The sequence below is a fragment of the Topomyia yanbarensis genome, chromosome 2, assembly GCF_030247195.1.
Source record: "Topomyia yanbarensis strain Yona2022 chromosome 2, ASM3024719v1, whole genome shotgun sequence".
Taxonomy (NCBI): Eukaryota; Metazoa; Arthropoda; class Insecta; order Diptera; family Culicidae; genus Topomyia; species Topomyia yanbarensis.
In genome coordinates, this window is record NC_080671.1 from 411514131 (window position 1) to 411538328 (window position 24198).

At 37.5% G+C, this 24198-nt stretch overlaps 2 protein-coding genes across 2 annotated transcripts in view; one reads left to right on the forward strand and one right to left on the reverse strand.

Annotated features, from left to right (window-relative positions):
- LOC131685071 (putative gustatory receptor 2a) overlaps positions 1–24198 on the forward strand; it is a 210766-nt gene that overhangs the window by 150504 nt on the left and 36064 nt on the right. The window lies entirely within an intron of this gene.
- Positions 9727–11142, reverse strand: LOC131685072 (lipase member H-like). The gene is made up of 3 exons (XM_058968493.1): positions 10124–11142; positions 9904–10063; positions 9727–9847 (listed from the first exon to the last, which is right to left on the reverse strand). Exons 1-3 carry the CDS (start codon positions 10941–10943, stop codon positions 9793–9795), a joined length of 1035 nt encoding a protein of 344 aa, XP_058824476.1. The 5' UTR covers positions 10944–11142; the 3' UTR covers positions 9727–9792.

The following is a 24198-nucleotide window of genomic DNA, read 5'->3' on the forward strand; positions in this document are numbered from 1 at the left end:
GAACTGTACTTTGCTTATGTAACATTGTATTTTCAATCAAAGCTTTTATTGTAGTCGAATAATATAGTTAAAAAAATAATCAGATCATGTATAGAAGAAAACGAGAAAGTTATCTGGCCGAGCAAATATATCCTTTATTAAAATAAAACCTTAGTTCATCGTTCTGTTTCACAATTCCGACAGAACTCGCATTTTTCAGGAATAACGTCGAACTGAAATGCACTATTATTCATCAAAACGAAATCATATAACAAAAAAGTTAAAAAGAACGAAAACAATTTAAGAAAAATCTGTTTTAATCCACCTAGTGGTGCAATTGTGCCTTTCTCATTTGTCCAAACTACGATTCCATGGCTGGTTATGTTCAATACAACGGTGGAAATGAATATTACATATATTCAGTACGATTTGCACATACATACAATGGATCGACAGCCACGATCTTGAGATGCTATGTGTCGACACTGAAACATCGCTTGAAACCAGCAATGGATCAAGGAAGGGGATCCGGGGGGTCCGGACACTGCCGAAAATTTTCAACTTATTAATAAATTTGAAACTAGTTTCAATTTTAAAGTAGCAACCCCTCATTGCATACTCCTACCTACGCCTAAATAAGTCAAAAAAATCGCCGGGATTAGGTTGACGATTTTCAGAGTGATTGCATAACCTTTAAAATTTCGACGTTTCATGTATTTCAAAGACATTTGACATCAAAAATACAAATTCGAATCGGAAATTTTCCTTTACTCCCCCCTTTGAGCATTTTTCAGTTCAGTTTATATGGGAATTAGCAGTGTGGCCGCACTCTTCAACCCGTAACTCCGCAACCAGAAGTCCAATCAATAAAAAATTCAATAGCAGCCGATGGGAACGTTGTACCTTTCATTTGAGACTAAGTTTGTGCAAATCGGTTCAGCCATCTCATATTACACATTACGAAAGCTCATCCATGCATGTTGTTTTCGTCATTTATTTCCAATACTCATGTGGTAACCTCCATTATAGATAAAGAATAAAAGAACCTTCCAGTATCTGAAACGAAACAAATTGATGTTTGGCCGTTGATTTGTTTCTGATCTATACTATGAATCTGTTGTTTTTGTTCTTTGCTAATCTTTAAACTAGCAATTGCGAAAAGTAGTAGCAATTCGTATATAAAATTCTATGTTCAATTCTGATGATACAGGAATTATGATACTGTTCCCACAAGCTGAGTGTTCGAACCCTAACCAAGAACGATTGAGTTCTTATTAGATTATGAATTCTTCCTCGGTGGCTCATTTGCGTATTTCAAAAACTTCGATAATCGTATTCTGAGGTTTGTTTAATACTGATATTTTTATGGTTCCGGCGAAAGGTATCGTCGAATTAGAATTGGACTGTATTCGCTTTTTGGGACTATAGGAAAATGTAAGGAATAGGCGGCTTAGTCATAATACCCTGAATACCCACTTTCTATAACTACAATAGAAATTGGGACAGTATTGAGTAGCTTAAATCAAACTAAGAGTGTAGTATTTATAGCAAACTAACCAAATTTTATTGACAAGTTAAATTATCCATCAGAATAAATAAGTGCAATTTTACACATTCTAGTGAATTATTTAGTCGAAATGTAGACAAATATGCGGATTTGCAGCACAATAGAAGCTTTGAATATCATCATAAGGCAAACATCATATGAAATCCTATGAAAACTACCGATGGATTATATTACTTAGGGGTTTGACGTCAAGTAACTCAGACAACTTCGAAGAATCGAGTAAGATGCCACAACAGGTATTTGTGACAAATTTGTGAGAAAATCTACTTTTCTAAAAGTGTGTTCCGAAATTCGCTCAACGGAAAAGATATCTTTGAACTACGCTCCATTATTCCGAATGAGGGCTCTATGATTGTTAGATGTTTAAAAAATCGTTTCATCCAATTTACTAATTGAATTACAGCTATCTGCGTTATACCAGACAATCAGTCGATATTCCGTTGAATATTTTGGAATGAGCAAATTTTCATTCACTTCCTCCGAGAAATCGGAGCCGGCAGCAGTGACCTTGTAGTAAATAAAACTATTTTTAACCTACAATGTTCTAGACCACCAAATCAAAGTAATTTATATTTATTCAAATAGGTTATGCAATTTATACTTACTCCTCATCCCATAGTTATAATCAAAAATGCTTACTCAAACACACATGCCATATCTCGTCGAACTGAGTCGAATGGAACATCGTACTGAGTAATCCACGCTTCGGAAAGATGGTCAAAATGGTAGTTGCGATGAATTGGTTTTATTTGTTTATTATAGAGGTTTTAACCTTAGGGTCATTCGCCTCTTTGTCGGGTTAGAGAAATTTCTTTAGAAAAATCTCTAAACCCTATGTGCGGGGCTGGGAATTGAACCCAAGAGGTTGCGTACAAGGCAATCGATTTACCAACTACGCTATCTCCACCCCACTATAATTCGATTTATTAAACGTCAAAATTGTTCTCAATTTTTATAAAAATTTCGTATTGTCATGAATTAGCATGCTTAAGCCACAAAAAATCTTTTCTCAAAGTGCAATGTCGAAAAGTGTTGGGAAAAAATATCTTTACACTCCGTAAACTGGAACATATTAGAATACGCACAAGATAATCGAATTTAGACTCAATCACAGGATTTCCTGACTTTTTCAATAAACATCACCGCTTCCATTTTCGATCAATTTGAGTGTTTTTTATATTTCAGCTTCGAAAACATTTTTGCTATAGTCGCAGGATCACGAATTAGTTATGCGCCGGTTTTCAACATGTCAGCTAAGATATTAGTTTACAGAACTAAGCATATTCCGACAAAAGCTCATTCGAATATGTTCTCATTTGGTTATATCGCCACAAAAACCGATCTAGAAGAGCTTTGCATCCTTACTAAGTACATTAGAGTTTCCGAAGATTTTCGCAGATAATGGCATCCGGAAAATCTAGATGCAGTAACAATTACAATGATGTAGTTTCATTTCAGCTATAGAAGCTTATAGCAAAAATTTTAATTCAGCTGTAGAAGCTTTTAGCAAAAAGGTACCGATTTGCTGCCCTATTGGCGCGGAAATGCAGAAGGGAATGCTCCAGATTCCTCGGACGCTGTGCGTATGGCACGGTTATGTGGAATCTCCTGTTAAAGGTTACTTGACACGAGTTTGCAAGGATACCTTATTTGGTCCCGTCCAGTGCAAATTGTCATTCAAAATCTTTCCCCGTTAGAGCAAGAAGTCATTGAAATAGCCAACTCCGTGTTTCAGTAGATCTACGCTTGGCAAACTCGAATCAGTAACTGTGCCGTCGATCTCAACGTTGTGAGCGGGCATGTAGACACTGTAGTCCTTCATAAGGCTTGTCGCCATTAATGTAATTTGCTTGCTTTAGTCAGAATAACACAATTCTGAGCATTGGTGGGCGAACTTTCAAGAAATCTGTCACGATGGATATTTCTGCGTCTGTTCTTATATTTCTATAGAATATTTAGCGGATTGTCTATGATCTAAAAGGATCAGAGTTAAATGTGTATGATTTAAATGGAAAGTCAGTGTCTGATACTAGGGGCAGAACACCTTAGAAATGTACATCGAATTTGAAAAAAAAAATCCATTATGTTTATAATTATGTCTGATCGAAGTGAGTCTAGTTATAAAATTTTATGGTTATTATCCTTCCATACGAACTATTGGCATCCTAATATACAGTCTCTTGAATAGATGCTTCCTCCATTGCCTCCAAAAACCTAGGGTCTATTGATTTCATGAATATACAGGTTTGTGGTTGAAATTTATTTGAAATGAGCCACAGTTAAACACGAACGAACGTCGGTCGAATCTTTTGGAAAACGGATTTGTCTGTATTTTTATTTGTTTCCAAACATCGGAAGTATTTCAGCCTTACTCTGCATCACGTCCGATCGTTTTTTATTTGTATTCTAAATAACGACAGCAAAAGCAAATGGGAGTCAGAGTCGATCGAGCCACATTCGTCCGAAAAATTCCGTCATAACATAATGCAGAATAAGGCTGAATATACCGAACGGTTGGCGAAGGAACAAATATTCAAATAAAGTGTACGAATTGTGTGATAGAAGCGTGTTGAATTCTCTAATAAATCGTCAGCCTAATAAACTGATCTACGCATCTAGTCTTGCGGTCCGTCGCCTTCAAGTACCTAGGGTCAACTTATTTCCCAAAGTTTTCCGAAAAAATTCTCCATTCGCAACCTTTCAATACCTGACTTTGAATGATATTAGAAGCAAATCTGCATCGAGCTTATATTTTAAATTTCACAGAACTATAGTGTTTTGGCGATTTATATTGATGGTATTACTTTGCGATTAGATTGGTTAGACAAATACCGCAAAAAGCGCAAGAATGAAACTGCGCCAAGGGCGCTCGAAGGCCACACTACGGCTCTGGCAACAACTAGCCATAGGCACGTTTATTTTACCAATAGTTCAACGCAGGGCTGTAGAGAGAAATTGCGGACCCGGAGGTCTAGCATGAGGGACCCCTCCATCATTGTAGATTTTTCTAACAAAGAAACTGTTAAAATCTAAATCTGTAGGAAAAAATAATTATCAGCTATTATGTATTGTATGGAGAACTATAGGAGAATACACTTAGTGCTGTTAATTCCAATGACTTTTTTCATTTCAAAGAGTGTTACGGTCAATATTTTTCGTTTATTTTCCATCGGTCTCTGTCCGCACTGTGTGTCTATCACAGACACCAGTGAAGTGCCTCCAAAACCAAATATCGGATTATCAACAACTCTACTTCCCTTGCGAAGAAAGACGTGACACAGAGTTTTCACCTCAGAACATCTCAACGACCTCGGCTGGGATTGAAACCATACACATTGGACTGACCGGCGGTCACGCTTACCACTCAACCACCGGCAACGTCTATGATCAAAATTTGTTCCAACAACAATGATTAATTTTTAATATCATAAAATTAATATCATAAAATACAAAAAAATATTCAGCCAAGCTTACAGTTGAGCGTCTTTTAACTACTTCCATCAAGTTCTGAACAGCCACCTCGTCCACAGCCAGTTTACTTGAACAATTTTGGGTCTTATTCAGGCTCCGCTTGACGATGGACCAATAGTCCTCGATTGGGAAAAGCGTTAGTGTGTTGAGAGGGTTCTTGTCCTTGGGCACCACCAGAACCTTATAGGCGTTATACCACTACATGTCCTTTTTCCGTAATGGCAGTATTCAAATCCACTCAAAATAGCTTGGAATAATCGTATTGCTTCATGAAAGGTAGCATACGTTTTTTATGCACTGGTTCACATAAATTTCCTTATTGAAGGGCTCAATCGGAATGAAAATGTCGCTTTTCGAACCACAGGTACAGGAAGCCTGCCAAACCAGATATTTCTGTATGAACTTCGGCAGCTTCATATGCTTCAAAATATCGGCCGCTGTTCCTCCCGGTTGCTATTACGCTGGTGGAAATTGATTTGGTCACTGTTAACGGTTTCGCTAACTTGGCGTGCAAGTAATTTGGATTCAGGCTATACGTGAGCAAAATTTCTTTGTATTGCTCCTTTTGTTTGGTTGACACTTTCACAACTGAAGAGCAAATGTCAATTAGAAAAAATACCTTTCTGTACGCAACCAAATGAGGGGTTTGCGGATTTGTTGAAAGTCGTGCAAAGAAATGCGTCAAGTTTAACAAATTTTGATCGCAAATTTTAAATATCTCTACAAAAAAATTTAGTAGCTTTGAAAGTAGCCGATTTATAAATATTTTCATATTTCTCAGGATGTCGGTATTGCATTGTTTTATTCGAATCTTCGTCTGGTTTCACCTAGAATTCGTTAAAGAAACAACACATTTGGCCAAGTCGATGCGCTACAACAATACAACTTCTCATTTGTTCGACAATGTTTCTGACTTTTTTTTGGTTTCAGGGAAAACTGGTTTAGGTGATTTTGCGAGTTCTTCATTTATATGTTTGGTGCAATATTATTGAACAACTCATAATTAATTTTTTTCACAAATTGTGAGAGAGAAAAAAGTAACAAACGAGGAAAAATTAATAAATAGATAAAATGGAACAAAACGAGAAACGTACAAAACGACACCTAAAATAATAGAAAAAGATTAATAATAGGCCAATAGTCAAAAACCTACCAAATAGAAAAAAATCCAAAACGGAGAAACAACAGAAATCGGAAAAAATTAAGACAACGGCAAAATTTAAAAAAGTTTTGAGCATATAAACTATTTCAAAAAATAGCAAAATAAAACAGATTGAATAATTGAAACAATCAAATTAAACGAAGGAAATGAAAAATGAAAATTAGACAAATATTGATGAAATAGAAAAATATAGCTAAATTGTAAATAACAAAATGAAAAATAAAACATCATGAACATGGAAAACAGTAAAAATGGCAAAAGAAAAAGAAATGTAAACAATAAAAAATATAAAAACAAGACAACAATAAACAAATATTGAAATGAACGAAATGGATCCACTGAGTTAAACGTAAAAATAAAAATTATACATAATGCTTGAAATATAAAAATTAATAGGAAATGGAAAGCATAAAAACAACAAAAAGTTAAAAATGTTTCAAAATACAAGAAATGATAATGTACAAGAATGGAATAAAAAGATAAAAATAAAAAAAAATAACGAAATAACTAAAAATGGACAAGTTATTTATTTAAAGAAACTAATGGAAATAAAAATGGGAACAATTGGACAGAATAGATTGAAAAAAAATAGAAGACAAGTAAGGAACAAGTGTGAATAGCCCAAAAAGTGAAATCATAGAAAACATGTTAAATCAAAAAGGTTTAAATGGATAAAAAAGAGGATCCTTGATGAAATGAAAAAACAGAAATAATATCACAAAGAAAAAAAAAGAAAAAAATTAATAAATCTATGTAAATTAAAAGTGGAAAAAATTTAAACTTTTAAGAAATAGAAAACCGAAAACATCCAAAAAATAAAGATCTAAATAAAATAATAGGAAAAATATTTAAATGAAAGAAGTAACAAAATAGAAAACATGAAATTCAAAATTTATGGAACATTCCAATGAACAAAAATGGGTGAATATTGAAAAAATTCCATACCAAAGAAAAGCATATATGGAGAACAGAAAATTTCACAACACGAAAAAAATTAAAAAGAAAGAAATAGAAAAAAAAAAACATTTATTGAGCAAATGAGAGAAACCTAAAATAAAAAAGGCGGATAGAGAAATACTAGGATGAGTTTATTGGAAGATACAAATACATGAAAATAATTTAAAATATAAGTTTTGTTGAATAAATTTTATGAAATCAGTTAAACAAACAAATACAAAAGAAAATAATAAAACAATATATAAAATGGCAAATACGTGAAAACATGAAACGAAATTAAAAAAAGGAACAAATACAAAAAATGGGACAAATTTTAAAAGAGAAGCAAAAATGGTAAGAATAGAAAAAGGAAAACATGTGGCAAATTATACAAAAAATGTAAAATAAGATTGAATGAAGAAAATAGACAGTATACAAAACCTGGATAAAATGGAAAAAGAAAAAAAAAAGCAAATATGAAGTAAGAGTAAAAATGGAGAAAATCATTTAAAAAATTTCAAGAGAAAGCTATCTAAAAGAAGATTGCTTAGTTTTGTTCTTTCCAACAGATTCTTTTGATATTAATTTAGCAACCACGACGGATTGAAATAAGTAGAAATAGAATTTACATATCCTCCTGGAAATATAAAAAATTGCAATTGGACTAATCATTAGAAACTACTTTTTTTAAACCTATACACAGATTGAAAGTTTCAAAATTAACTAGTAAAATACGAATCAAAAGCAATTTCGAGAGCCCAGAGCTTTCAATTTTACCTAGCTCAATTTTTTAAATAGTTTTGACAAAAATCTATGAAAAAATTGTTGTAAAATATGAAATAGAAAATAAAATTCAGTTTACGCATTTAAAAAAAAAAAAGATCTCATGTCTTGTTGCCCACTGCGCGTTTAAATCGTTTTTGAGCTCTAAGTTTCAAAGTTTTCTTTTGATTAGTCTTTCATGCAATATAAACTTTATATTTTAATGTAAGATTAACATTATGATAGAAATTGGAGGAATTTAAATCATACCAATATTGAAACCCTAATTGAATTTTCCAATAAATTGTTACTGAAATATTACTTAACAGAATTATTTATTCTGTTTAACAACTCCGGGCCCGGGGAGAAACCCCTCGTCCCCCCTCCCCTCTCGGCCGCACTGGTTCAACGCATTTTATGATTTTGAATAATACTGTTTCAATTTACTTACAAAACTAGTGTTCATAACACAATTCAGCAATACCGTTTATTCAGCATAGGTTGCTTTTATTAGATATTTATTCAGTAAAAAGTCTTTCTGTCGTTTCCGTATTGTTCCTTGGGTTGTAAATAAACCTAAATGGACAATAATTTAGTGCTATCTACAAATGGCACACTTAGTCTGACTTGCTCTATGACTTATCCTTACTAAGTTTATGAAGCATGTCAGCGCTTGATTTATATATTTGGTTTTTACATTCAAATATATTTAAAGCCAATTTTACAAAGCATGTTCTGTTCTCCCAACTTTTACTTTCAGTTTTAATTGCTATTTTGATTTGATTGTAATAAAATAAAAACAAATCAATCTGGATTGAACGCATGCTTGGTTATATTCACCTTTTTGGCGCATTCCATATCCGGAAATGAAATTTTATTTTATATAACGTTTGCCAGGTTCGCTAGCCTAGTATATTCTCTTCAAAAACATCCGAAATGTTCATCCATATACATTATAGTCCTTATTCGATGCCATTTCTCGGCACTCTGGCTACAATGGATTGACTGGTACCGATACATATCCATTGGAAAATCGACTACCACTTTTCCCCTTCTCCCGCGTATGCATCTCGTAAATGGAACGAACCAATCTATTCAATAATTCATTCTAACGAGTTCGCTGTCTTTCCCGTACGTAGTTAGCCTTTATTGTCCCCAGATGGAGAATTAGATAATGTGTGGTGTCAAACTGCCTCCTCGCTTCGGGTTAATGTTGCTGCTGCTGCTGCTGCCAGCCATCATCGCCGTGTCGAGTCTCATTCGACGGATTTTGACACCCCGGCACTTGTCGTACCCCATTTTCGCACCTTCTCGTTCCATTCCCGGTGTATGCGACTTCTCGACAGATTTAATCCGTTTGAATGCGACCCGATTGAGCAGTGGCAGTACTAGTAACAACGGCAGCAGTAGAAGAACATCCAGTCAGTGCTCAGTAGATAGAATCGATTGGATTATTCATTAGATTACAGGTTCTTTGCACATACGCTTAATGCAAGAATCGTGTTGCAGTCATTTGCGTTTCTTAAAGCTTCTCGGTTTGGGTTTTTTGTTCTTCCAGAGGATTACTTTGAGATAGATGAGAAATTCATTAGAAAATAGAACAATCTTGTACTTTTCAAATTCTAGATAATACTGCATATCTAGAATTGTACTTGTACTTGTACTTCAACATAGATCACTGTTGTACTTCGATGATGTTTTCCAAACATAACTTTTTTTTATAAACGCGCAATTGATTTCATTCTTCATCTTTTTACTCATTGAAAATCATCAATCCATTAATTAGAGAATCAATTAAAAAAATTTGTTGATAAGAAAGCTAACACACTCCGTCCGCCAATTAAGTGAAACTTATTTTTTCTCTCTTTATTGAATTATTAAACATTTGTACAATATTAAAGAATTTTTATATATCCTAGGATCTATATGGATACGGTAGAACAATACTTCCATAGAAATCTCCAGTGATCCTAAAAATCAATTATTCCGTTAATATATTATCGCATATACGCACTTAAAGCCCAACCTTTTGGCGTGGATACCAAGAACATCCTTCTTGCCAAAGTAACACAGTCCAGTGTTGTACATCCAATAGGCTGAACAGCGTTTCATCGTGAAGCTCACGGCAGGATCAATCGCTGCAGTAAAGTACACGATAGCCATCCTATGACTACACACGAGCGATTCTGTAATAGCTATCTCCGATCAGATCCTGCCCATTAAGATAACCAGTAACCCAAACTCACCGAAATACTGCGTCAACATTCCTTTGCCCTTACCAACATCCTTACATCCCGGCTGAGGATGTGCACCGTTATCATTCACCCAGAAATTTTGCTGTCCTGCGCTAACATCCATCGACAGGTCACCTCTTGAAGTGTAAATAGCTTGCACGTACCTTGCATCCGTTGGCGCCAACCGGTTCTTCTCGCCAACATCATCCGGCAGCGTGAACAGAACACCGGCAGGATCTAGAGCAAATATCTGCCCAATCGATCCGTTGAAATTCTTTCCAACAAATCCACTAATTTGCGCTCCTAAACTGTGCCCAATCAACGTAACCCTATCGTAACTCATCCCATTGAGGTTAAGAAAACGCAGAAACCGTGAGAAGTACGCCACCACCATTTTAAGGCTGTGCCTTGCCGCAATTTCGTAATCATAGCTAGACAAATTAGACCAATCCAGTAGGCACACGTTGCTGTCGACGAAACGACTGTAGTTCCGTGCCATGTCCAGAAACTGCGGTTGCTTCACCGTACTGTTCCACCCGTGGATAATGAAGGCGATGGGTTTCTTGAAATCAATCTTCCGGTAAACTTTGGCATCATTCAGCAGTACTCGATGGAAAGTGCCACTCGTTCGGTTTTTGCAGCTAAAAGTCACCTCTTTGTCGATCGGCCCAGGTGAAGAACCATTGCTGACGCCCAGCAGCTTGGAGATGTCGTGCATGAGAGCCACCAGGTCATCTTCCGACTTATCTGCCAGGCTGATCTTCAGCTTGGCCGGATGACCCTCAAGCGGAAGCGACAGAAACAGTGCTAGTACTAAAAACTGCGGCCACATGGTAGCGATGAAAGACTGGAAACGAATGAGCAAAATTGGCTAGGCGCATTCTATTCGGGGTAATGTGCGATTTGACGAACACAGTTGATCAAATACAAACAGCTGGATGTCGGTTTCGGCTGTTCGATTGAAACAATTGGAAACAGTCGATAATTTGTCTACGGTTGACGTTATAGATGAAGCATATGGAAAGGCTAACTATTCGTAACAAATAACATATACTCTTTGACTAATCAGTTGTAAAAAGGGTTTATATATTTCTACCATGCTCTTTTTCTTCCGCTAATTCAGTTAGCAAGTTATCACAAGCGAAACTGTAGATAAATTCAAATTATCACCATAGAAAACTATAACAATCACCTTCCTATCACAACTCGTACCGGTTGGTTTCGAAACTGTGCCATACCTGTGCTATGGTTGGGGAAAAGTTTAAACAAACAATTCTTTATTGATAAGAGAATTATCGCTAAAAATCGATAGTAATTTTCAGAAGTTCTAGAAACAAAAAAACCAAACGACTTTACAAAGGTTTTTTTATTACATTTAATGATATTTTAACCTCAGGTTCATTCGCCTCTGTTTTTGGGATAGAAAAATCACTTTAGAAATAAATCTCTAACCCCATGTGTGGGGTTAGGAATCGAATCCAGTTAAGCTGCATACAAGGCAATCGAATTACCAACAACGCTATGGCATTAGGCATGGCATCTCTTACTAAATACTGATTTTTTATGAACATTGTAAGTAGAGGTATGCCCACTACTCGGGTTCTAATTGCCCGGCGAACCCTTCTTATCAGGGCGGCCTTGGTGCCTCCACAAGAATTTTGGATTTTCGTATATAAACAAAAAGCGAATTCTATACATTTCTTTTATAAGAAATGTAAAAGGTAAACAAACAAAATAAATTAACAAATTTACCGACTTTTATTTTCTCTGCTGTACTGTGCACTGGTGGATCTTGCCGATCTGCTGCTACTGTTGGCGGGAATATGGGCGGTTTCTTCCGACCGGCCGGGACTACAACGGTCGCGTTCTCCTTCGTCATGTTAATTCGCAGCTCCGGCAGCAGTCCTTGGCAGTTAGCTACAGAGGTGAGCTTGGCTCCTTTGTTGGAACCTCCCTAGTGACGTTGGTGAACTCACTCCCCGTGAATGGCCCAGGTAGACACCGCAGTGACCTACCTCAGGGGGAAGCTTTGACGGCCCTGCTTCGTTCTGCTTTGCGATTAACTGTGGAGGAGAGCTAGGTTCGTTCGACTGATCCTCTACAGTGAGAACGGTACTGGTGTCTCTTGGGTCCTCGATGGCCACCTTCCTCACTCGATCAAAGCAAATCCGACACCACAAAACTGCACCGCCGCGTAACTGTCATCTCCCTTGCAGCATAAACAGCAACCAATATAACAGCAAGAGGAGAGCGGTGATCTACCTGAACATTATGTTATTAATATACAAACATAAAACAAAAATTATCTAACCTACCTGCACGAACAAAACTGTTCACAAACGCGAAAATTAACAAAAATTAATGACTAAATGTGAACGGTATCGAACAGCGGTGAGCATAATTTTGTGTCAACAAATACACTATACGGAGTGTATACACACAAAAGGGTATATTTCCAGCCAGTGCTAAATTGTTACCCTGACGGGTTACAACATTCAGGAAAAGTAAAGGCTACAACTGCATTAGAAATTAATAAAAAAAAATACTGAACTAGACATTTTTGATTTTCAAAAGAGATAACTAATGCCTTAAAAGGCCATTATATATCGAGCGAACCTATGCGCCGACGTAATTAATTTGTGGCCTAAGCCACTCCCTTATTGAATTTACCTTAGATTCTAGGTAGTTCACCATACGCAACGAGATAAATCGCCACCGCCGCCCTCCCACCTCGCACAAACGACCCACCCCATCAATCAATCACCAGCAGTTAACCTCACTACGTCGTGCCATCAGAACCAAAATTTGACAGTGATTGCATCTTTATACAACTGCCGCATTCAACGAAATAAAACTGATTTCGCTTGCCGTGTTTTTATTTCAACGAGATAGAGAAAGAACATCCATCCGTGCAAACTGCATTCAACACACACAATTACATCTGCGCAACTCCGGCTAGTGTTTTCGCTCCTGCGTCGCTTCACTGCTGTTAGTATCACTCACCAAACCTATTTCATCGAGTATTACATCCATCGCATGATTTCTGACGACAGCGCCATCTAATTCTGAGATTCATAGCTATCGCCCCTGACTCGAGCCGTGTTGCCATTTACACAGAAACAAACAAAATGACCGGTATCTGTGAAAAATGCACAAACGACGTGGCAGGAGAAATGATTAAGTGCGGCGGTTTTTGCTCGTCTGGAGTTTGTTTGCGTTGTTCTGGGATGAAACAGGAAATTCACGATGCTTTGAAATCGAACGGCCACCTGATTTGGATGTGTTATGCCTGCAAAAATATCCTGAGTAAAGCTCGTTTTTCGAATGCTTTAGTATCTGTGAATGCAGCGAATGAACACATACTAGATTCGCTCAAAACCGAAATCAAAGATGCCATTCTCGCAGACATTCGGACTGAAATTCGCACCAATTTCAAGGCGCTGATTGACTCCGTCCCAGCAACTCCCGTTTTGACACCTCGTGTGCGTCAATCAGCTCCGCGATCCAGAGCTAAAAGACTGCGCGACACCGACAACGACGAGGATAGCACGTCCCACCGCCCGGTGAAACTTCTGTGTGGAACAGCAAATTGTAACTCTGGCCCAAATATAGTTGCCCCGGGAGCTATCACGAGCGACGAACCAAAGTTCTAGTTATATCTTTCCGGCATTGACCCGCAGGTACCTGACGACACCGTACTGCAACTGGTGCGTACGAGGCTGGATTCTGAGGAAGTAAAGGCAGACAAGCTGGTTCCTAGAGGCAGAGAAGTGCGCACGCTGAGCTTTGTATCCTTTAAGGTGAGCATGCCAGTTAGTCTTAAGGCAAAAGCTATGTCAGCGGATACATGGCCATTAGGTATTCGGTTCGTGAATTTGAGGATACAGGACGAGCCGGTGAGAATTTTTGAAGACCTCCGCACACCCCGATTTCACCCCTGATCACTGTGGAGACGCCGCTAACATCCAAGTAAGCTTCGATTCTCATCGATCCATTCATATCACACACTTGACCTCTGAAGATTTCCTGTCCGTCTACTACCAGAACGTCCGTGGAATGAGAACGAAAACTCAGACCTTCTTGCTTGCCCTTACTTCCTGCGATTACGACATTATTGTTCTCACCGAAACCTGGCTACGCGATGATATATTAAATTCCGAGCTTACGACGAACTACGCTATTTATCGTTGCGATCGTAATTCTTCTACCAGCCATCTACGCTGCAGAGGTGGTGTTCTTATTGCGATGAGGAAAAATCTTGCTGCGACTGAACTAAAAATGCCTGGATGTGAATGTTTGGAACAGGTTGTCGTACGCGTTTCCCTGCCAGGTCGGTCGTTATTTATTTGCTGCATTTATCTGAGGCCGAATAGTGATCCTGACTTGTATAACGTACACTCCTCCGCGGTTCAGAGCATTCTTGACAAAGCCAGCAGGCGAGACAATGTATTAGTTGTTGGTGATTATAACCTTCCTCATCTCCGGTGGTCTTTCGATGACGATATTAAGTGCTACATTCCAGAAAATTCGACATCGGAGCAAGAGACGACCATCACAGAAACTTTGGTCTCTGATGGTTTATATCAAATCTGCTCTCTTAGAAATGTGAACGGACGGACACTCGATCTAGCCTTCGTCAACGACACGAACGTGTTCGAACTGATGGAGCCTCCGACATCTATACCTCACCATAAGCCCTTTGTCTTAAGATTTGACGCGTGTTCTAACGACGGCGACGATTCTGATGACTAATGACGACCTCAACTTCGATTTTTCTCGATGCAACCTCGATGAAGTCTCATCGGCCATTGGCGCAGTCAACTGGAACGATATGCTGGATGGAAATGATTTGAATCAGGCAGTTCTACGAGGCCATATATGGAATTCTTCGTTGCAATGTTCCTAAAAAATGTACCACTAAAAAAGTAGATTATAAGTACCCGTGGTGGAACGCTGAACTTGGCCGGCTGCGCAACGTACTACGGAAGCAACGTAAGCGATTCTTACATCACAGGACCGACGACAATAAAGTTATTCTTCGACAAATTGAGCTGCAATATGAAACAGCCCGAAACAGTGCATTCGGTGAGTATCTCAACCAAGTCCAATGCAACCTGCGGAATAATCCCTCGACATTCTGGAAGTTTATAAATAGCAGAAGACGCTCCGGGGGTATTCCAGAAAATGTTTATCTTCGAGACAAATGTTCACAGTCCACAGCCGAATCGGTGGATCTTTTTGCAGATCACTTTCGAGATGTATTTACATTGCCAACCTATAATATCAACCTCCCCTGCCCTAACGTAAACGTTACCGATGTTTTGATAGCTTTATCCAGTGTTGACCCGTTGAAAGAGCCAGGTCCGGATTGTTTGCCCCCTTTGTTCATAAAACATTGTGCCCTAGCGCTTTCTGTACCAGTAAGCATTATTTTCAAGCGCTCGATCACGGAAAATGTTTTTCCAAGTGTGTGGAAAGAAGCTGCTATAGTTCCTATCCATACGGCAGGAAACACACATAATATTGAAAACTATAGAGGGATCTCGCTTCTGAATTGTTTGGCCAACGTTCTGGAAAAGTTTGTTTACAATGCAATGTACGCTGCATCTTCACACATAATTGATGAACGTCAGCACGGCTTTGTAAAGAAACGCTCGACAACTTCGAATTTGATGACGTACACAAGTTTTCTAGTTCCAGCCGTCGAGAAGCGCCAGCAAGTTGATGCAATATATTTTGATTTCGCTAAAGCATTCGACAAGGTGCCGCACAACATTGCGGTTATGAAACTGCAGCGATTAGGATTTTCTCCGTGGGTAACCAGGTGGTTACAATCTTACCTTTCTGAACGATCCGCTTTTGTTAGAATCGGCACCACATGCTCAAGCGTATTTGAAACGCCAACCGGTGTCCCTCAAGGAAGTCACTTAGGGCCACTTATCTTTATATTATTCATCAACGATCTCTGCACCCGCATCAAGTCTGGAAAACTACTCTACGCTGATGATCTGAAAATCTTTCGCTCCATTGCTTCGGGACTCGATTCAGCTGTGCTCCAAGAGGATATAGTCAATATTGAAGAGTGGTGCTCGCTGAATGGAATGCAAATCAACGTCGATAAATGTAAGGTGATAAGCTTCGGGCGCTCGACAACTCTAAGGCACTGCGAATATACCCTTCAAGCGTGTGTCATCGAGTGCGTGGAATCTATCCGTGATCTGGGAGTGTTATTTGACAGAAAACTTCACTTCGCCGACCACATCACAGCGACAACGGCTAAAGCTTTTGCAACATTGGGGTTTTTGAAACGAAGCACTGCTGACTTCGAGGATTTCTACACTCTGAAATCTATATACTGCGTATTGGTCCGTAGCATTTTGGAGTACGCTGTACAAGTGTGGGCGCCGTACAATGTCGTGCAAAGCAATCGATTGGGGCGTGTTCAAAGAAGCTTTGTACGGTTTGCTTTAATAAAACTGCCATGGAACGACACTATCCGTCTGCCACCGTATAATAATAGATGTATGCTGCTAGATTTGCCAACGCTGGAGTCACGTCGTACTTTCTTGCAAAGAATGTTCATTTTTGATATGTTGTCGAGCAATATTGACTCTCCTGATATTCTTTCAAGGATTAATTTGTTTGTTCCTCCTCGTGTTATAAGAAACCGACCGGTTTTATGGATCCCTAGGCACCGTACAGCATACGGCCAGAATAATCCGGTAGATAGATGTTGCCGCAAATTTAATGAAACTTCCGAAATCTTTGACTATCTTATATATTACTAAATCTAGTTATAAGTTAGCGATTATAAACTTTTAACACTATAACAATAAGTCGTTTACACTTAATCTGTACGGTATCTGCCGAAGATCGAATAAATAAATATAATAATAGTTTTTGAAAATTATCCGAATTATAATGAGAATGATCATAGAAACTACTATTTAGAAGAATGGGATAAAATTTAAGTTAAATACACACAAAAACTAGTGATCAGAATTCCAATAACTGAAAACTGTAATTACAAACAAAAGCTACCATATTGAATATTTATTATAGAAATTTCAATTGATTTTTAAAAGAATATGTGTACTGTACGAATATGAGATTAAGTTTATATTTGACTATCTTTAGAATTATGATCATTTTTGAAAAAATGAGCATTTGTAGTACAAAGATAATTATTGTATCTTCCCTATGCTGTCTAGTAAATTATTTCTACATAAATAAAAAGTCTCCCAAACTATTTTTTTACTTGTAAAATGCATATAAGCATTCCGCATAGCGGTGTACGAAAATGAGATTGTGTCACTTTAACTCGCTCGTAGGTACGATTATACCACATAAAACATAGAATGTTATGAACGAAATTATCATTTAGAAAACAGTTTTGTATAACGACAGTATAATTTAAGAATATCATAAAATTAGTCGTAAGTGTTCAGGAGGTGGTGTTTATAAATTGAGTTCATATGTCCGCAAAATCATCCAAAAAGTTGTACGAATAGTGGAAACAAAATTCAAATATATGAGAATAGGTTCTTTATTTACCATTGTTGATGCAAACTGTATAAACAAAATGATTTCGAGACCGAACAAGCCGTTGCAGGATCACCGAGAATCACAGTTTCAGGTAAATTTTCGAAAACATTATGTTGTTTTTTTTTTTTTAATTTCACTTCTATTCCTCAAACTACTAACTTGAACTATTGTTTTTTTTTCAGAGTCCTTCAAAACATCGATCGCCGTTTCAAAGACCTTCCGGTATAGTTCCTTTACCCTACCATTGTACGCACCGCTGGGCACACGTCGATCGACCCTATTGCTAATAATGTAGTACTAGACAGGCATTGAGTGTACTCTTATCTACCCGGAAAGTCAGGCCCCAAACGAATGACAGTGGAGAGAGAGATTGAAAGAACCACACTCGAATTTGGTAAAAGATAGCTAGTGTGTCTAGGACGGTTAACCATAATTTGCGGTGAAATTTCGAGCATATAGCATTAAAATTATTTATATTATTCTATTAACATTACTTCTATTGATCGATCTATCATATATGTAAGTAGACTTAAAATCTTTTCGAAGACAGCAATATAATTGAATTCTCCCATGATCAGTATTTCTTAACTTACCGCGTGGAATGGTCAGTAGGACAAAATTAAAGTTGATTATTAATTGAATTGTCTGAGCAACAGTTATGTAAGTTGATTACAACATCTCTTCATATATTTAATGTCATTCAATTATATTATTATTAATAGTGGCAGTCAAAGTGCCATCACGCATAGCTAGTATCGAGGAAAAGGTTTCAAAAGGAAAACTATTCATGTAAGTGAAAATTGATGAATTGAATCAGATCTCCGTTTAATAAAATGAATTTGTTTATAGTTTAAAGCTGCTAACACAGAAAAAGCTGCTATTAAAATTTAGTAGTCCGAACTAGAGGTCCGAACAATCATGGTAAATAAAAAAGAAATCAATTGCATGATTTTTTATCAAATAATTTATTTTCAAAAGAAACAAGAGAAAACAATAAGCGATACAAGTATTTTATCCAAGCTTCCCAAAAGCTACTCTACATGGAGAATTATGCAGGAGTTAAATGCTTTTCAATATAGAGGAACTGGTGGCAAAATGAACACGTTAAGTAAAGCAATTATTGTCTAACTAATAATATTTGGTGAAAATATTTCAACATAAACACATTTTTTTTCAAACATTATTCTTGATTTCGAAACATGTCCAAAAATGAAACATGTTTGTAGCATTGGGTAAAATGAACATATAGTGGTGATAAAATGAACAGCTTCTAGCACTGAGAACTGACATACAAGTAAAGTTATCAACTTGTGTAAGAAATTAAACTGTCGCTTTGAAATGACAACAGCAAGTAGCAACTTGCCACTGGTCGGCGCTTCGATCGGCCAGCTATCTCTATACGGGACTTGTATGTAAACTTGGATACAATGGTGACTCACGCATGCAAACCTGTATGCGATGGTGATTTTCAACGTATTTTCATTTAAATGTTTACACAGATTTTTCGGGAAAGTTTATTCTAGCTTATATGTCTGTTCTCTGTGCTTCTAGTGACCTGCAAAATATCCTGTATGTATGCAATGCTTAGCGTTGCCCCCACTGCAACCTGCTCATTTTACCTTCAAAGACATTTTATTTTCAAACAGCCGTTCCGATTGAGCCATTGTGTTCTGATCCCTACTTATTGCGGTGAAATTTCTGTTTCTCCTCGTCACTAACTAACACCAACTTAATGCTATTTAGATAAGTCTAAACCTAAGACTTATCTAACTAGCATTAAGTTTGTGTTAGTAACAAGGAGAATCCGAAGCACTAAAAACCACACTTTACGTGTGAACAGTAAAAAGTAATAAAATTAAAAAAATAGTAAAATTAAGAGAATAAATAAAATGAATCAAACAGATAAAATAAAAAAAATTAATGAAATTAATTTAATTAAACAAAATTATGAAATGAATTAAATCTGGATTGAATAAGATAAAAATATAAATGAAATGAATAAAAAAAAATGAAATAAATAAAAGAAATAAAACATATGGAATGAACAATATAGATAAAACTAACAAAATCCATAAAATGAATAAAATAAATTCGATTCTCAACCCCGCACATAGGGTTATAAACTTTTCAAAATCTTTAGAAAGAAGCGAATGACCATAAGTTGAAAACCTCTATAATCGAAAAAAAATCTTATTTTCCAAATTTATTCGTTTTTGTCAGCATTTTATCAAAAAATATTTTATAAGGTCTAGCGTACGAACCAAGTTCGCTTTGAGTAAACTTTTCTTGTCTTAAATATGCAAAATATGCAAAAATTATTTTTTTTAGTTTTTGCTGGAATACAGGGAACTGGGCCAATTCGGACCTAGTAAAGGTTTATGAGAAATAGAACTGGAACGTGTCAACCGATTCACAAATAAATCTTATTTCCTGAAGGCCTGCTCAATTGCTCGCTTTTTTTTTTCCTAAGGTGACTTCTTCCGATCTTTTACCGTATTGTGTATAAATGGCTCTGCGCAAAAGTACATGACAGGTCCAAATTACCCCAACCCTGTTCCTATTTTGGCCTAAATTATTTCTATTTGATTTTCACTAAATTTCGAATTGCGAAATGAAAAGTTCTCTTTGATATATAAAACTTTGCAGTAAATATACAAGAAAAAGTAAAAGCTGGACCAAATTACCTAAAAATAGATTATCAGCTATAGCGTCGAAATCCGTCAACCGATTTGCTAAAACTTATGTTTTCCTGAAAGCTCGACCGACTGCTCACACTTTCCTCTTAAACGGTTTTCGCGAGCGCGTATCAGATCGTATATACGGCAAAAAGTCCGAATTGGACCAACCTATATTCTATTATTCACACACCGATTAAACGAAAACAGTTGATAGTCTCGCCCGAAACAAAATATTAAAGGAAAGATATTACCCGGCAGATCCAAAATCACGATAGTGCACTTGATTTAATTAATTGTTGTTGCCAACAAAAATCTTGTTTTTCGGCTTAATCATGTTTCAAAAAAGTGTCCCGCAACAACTTTCGCCCCTAGCATACGCACACGAAAACTGAGAACAGCAAAATTTTGTGACATGGAACAGAGCTACACGACAGCCATGAAAATGAAGTCGCTTTTTATAATATTACCATAGCTGAGAAACAGCTGAGGGTCCAAATTGGCCAGCGGTCCGAATCGGCCCACTTCTCCCTACTAATTGTGGCTGCCATTGAAACTTCAATTGAAGCGTTCGTTCTCAGAATAAAGCCAATATGGACAACTGCAATCTTCGCTATAAATTAGAAGAAACATTACACTCCAGCGTCTATAATTCAGGGGATTAGTAGGAGACTTTGTTTGCCGGATCTAATATCATATCATATTATCACAAAACAGGTATTGTTAATTTTCAAATGACATATTTGAACATATGTTTCATTCAAAACTCAATATAGATATGAGAAATTCAAAAACACGCGTGGAATAACTTTTTTTATTTTCAAACATCCATATTACCCAGTAAAGTCACATATTTTTTCGAGACTGACAAGGATTTTCTGAATTATGGTGTATATAAACGCGCTGTAAAGAATTTAATTAAATTTGAGCTGAAGTCGTTTTCGATTTTTTTTGTCACATGCCTTCCCATAGTGCAACGTTTCGAAGGGATTTCCCTTAATCTTCAGGGAAAAGCAAGATTAGTTAGGTATAGTTTTCTCGCCATACAAACATTTTGCAAATTTTTTCAGCACTATAAATAACGGTCTCATTATTAGTTATTAACCCTCAAAAAGGCAACGGGTCTCAGAGGCCCGACTAGTTACAGTTCTCTAGTTTCAATAAACTTATACGTTAAAATACAAATGATCGAGGGTTTTCGGGCTTTCCATTCTCTCTCTCTCTCTCTCTCTCTCTCTCTCTCTCTCTCTCTCTCTCTCTGATAAAACGACAAATAAGAGGCTTTTGATTTCATTAGGTCTTAGGAGCGATGCTTTTTTAAGTAACAATTTTAGCTTGCCTTTTTAAAGATTAAAAATTGGTAAGTGCGGAATGAAAATATAAATTGTTCAATATCTTCACCGTTCGTGAACGGATTTTGTCGATCTATAGCTTGTACAGTTCCACCAACCAATGGTATAGTGCAACGATTCTCTACCTGGAGTCGGCGGACCCCTAGGGGGCCTTGAATTCGTTGCTAGGGGTCCGCGAAGAAGAATTTTTTCTGGATAGATATTGAAATTTCATTTTTTTCTGAAACAGACTGAAAAATTGACAGCATGCAAAATCGATGTTAAACCCTGGGGGTTCGCATCCACCCAGGGTGGTTTTGAATGGGGTCCGCCACCACCGGGGGGTGGTTTCGAAGAGGTCTGCGATCACCCAGGGTGATTTCGAAGGGGCTCGTGGTTCAAATGGTCGGTGTTAAGTCAGACCGGACCAAGTCGCAAAACATCAAAAATGAGTTAATGATAGCACTGGGTAAAGAATTTCTTCATCTACATTCCACTTTTTCCAGATTTGAAATATGAAACAATAAACAAGAATTATGGTAAAAATAATTTTCCAATTATAATCCTTCAAACTTTAAACGCGTTTTTCTCGAAATCAATGCACTGTCACTTAGTCCGGTCTGACCTAACACCGACCAAATAAGGTTGAGAATCACTGGTAAAATGGTGGTCGTTATGGGTGTACTAGTGAGCGATCCATCAGCGATGAAGCTCAGAATGTTACGTCGATGATGAATCACTGATCGTCTTTAAGGAATATGCTAGCGGGACACAGTCTTACATCCAGCTTTGCCAGGGTTTTCAACAAGCTGTAAGCCTTCTACTCCATTCCACGGGCCAAGCGTTAAAATCTACTCCTATAGCAACCGGCATTCGTCCGACTAACGAGTCAGTTGGTGCGTCCAGCATCCGATCGTACTGCTTTGGGGAAACCGCTCATCACTTAGGTTTCCGCCATCCCTGCATTATCCACCACCCAGTTACCGCTATCGGGATGTGCACGATACGGCTCTACATTAATGTCAACGTAGCACTTCGTTTCTGTTTTCGACTACCACAAGAGTTGCTGTGATATGTCACAATTATTGTGATTGAGGGAGTTTCCACAATTAAGCCTTGCTTGATACATATATTTAGCTCCGCATTTGTCTCTGCTGCTTGGAGAGAATGAAGCTCCATCTATTACGTCGTTTCAATCCTCGGCGTACTTGAACCATTTAGCCACTTCCCTCGGATATTCTCCAGCCTTAAATTACCGCAAGACATTTAGCTCCTGATTCCATAAGCCATTTAGCTCCGATTTCTATTTAGATCCCAGCTTCGTCACGATCTACCCGGATAGTCCCCGGTGGTGAACTCACCTTACTCCGACTGAGAGTTCCACGGTGGCGGAATTTTTCCCGATACCGAAACCCATTTCCACCGCGGTGATGAGATTTATCTCGGCGATGGACCTGGCCTACCCAATGAACATACCGGTAGGTGCCGAGAACTGTCATTAATTTTAATTACAAGTAATTTATACAATATTCTAAGAAGATAACTTTTTCAAAAGGAACTTAGAGAATTCGATTTCAAATAGTAGACGCATTTTTGACGAACATATTAAATTTTTCAATACACAAAATATCTCGAGGTGTGTTTTGTCCCCGAATCATCCCCCGCTGCTACGCCACTGGACAGGCATAAGGAAATGAGTCGGTGCACCCACATTATAACCACAAAATACCATTTGAAATGTCGAGAAGTAGTGTACATGTGTCCTAGGTAATGGATTCCATTTCTACCAATTGAGACATGAATATTTTAATGACCACTGAGCGCGTAAGTGGTGCCAGATTATATAACCGAACCTCGATTTTCCCATTGTCATTATATGTGGGGATCTTGATTACAGCGTTGTGGCAGACACAACGTGATTTAAGTTGGTATGCAAAATGAATGATTTCACCTGGGTGTTGTTGTTGAACGTTGTCAGCACTGAATGGATGACATAGTGCAATTCGATAAAGGTGACTTCCGTAAGCCAAAACTCCATTTTCACTTTTAGCAAGAGTTCCACATCATGAATAGGGGTCCTATGCAAAAAGATCGGTTCAATAGCCACCGTATTTGCCCGGAGCAGCACTTTTTGCTTGTGCAACTCACTCATCTCGAAAGATCACCACGGCAGGAATTAGAGTAACAGTTTCTTTTATTCTTCAGACAGGGCACACAATATAGAAATTGTTTTGCCGTTCGCTTCTTGCTGGCCCAGAAAACAGAAAACACACTACATATCGTTACCTTTGCCTTTAGTGGTGGAAAATATCAATGTGCTTCAATATTTCTTCATCAATTTGTTCAAACCAAACAAATTTATTAAGAGTTTCCGAAATATATGTTTTTCTTTTATCTAATTCAGAATAAACTGAATTTTTAGGGGGCGTTAGTCTCCCTTTCCCTCCCCATGGCTACGTGCCTGACCAGACGATCAGATCTGAAGTTGCTCAAAAGTTTCTTAATCCAAAACATTACTCTTACTGTTACACTTATT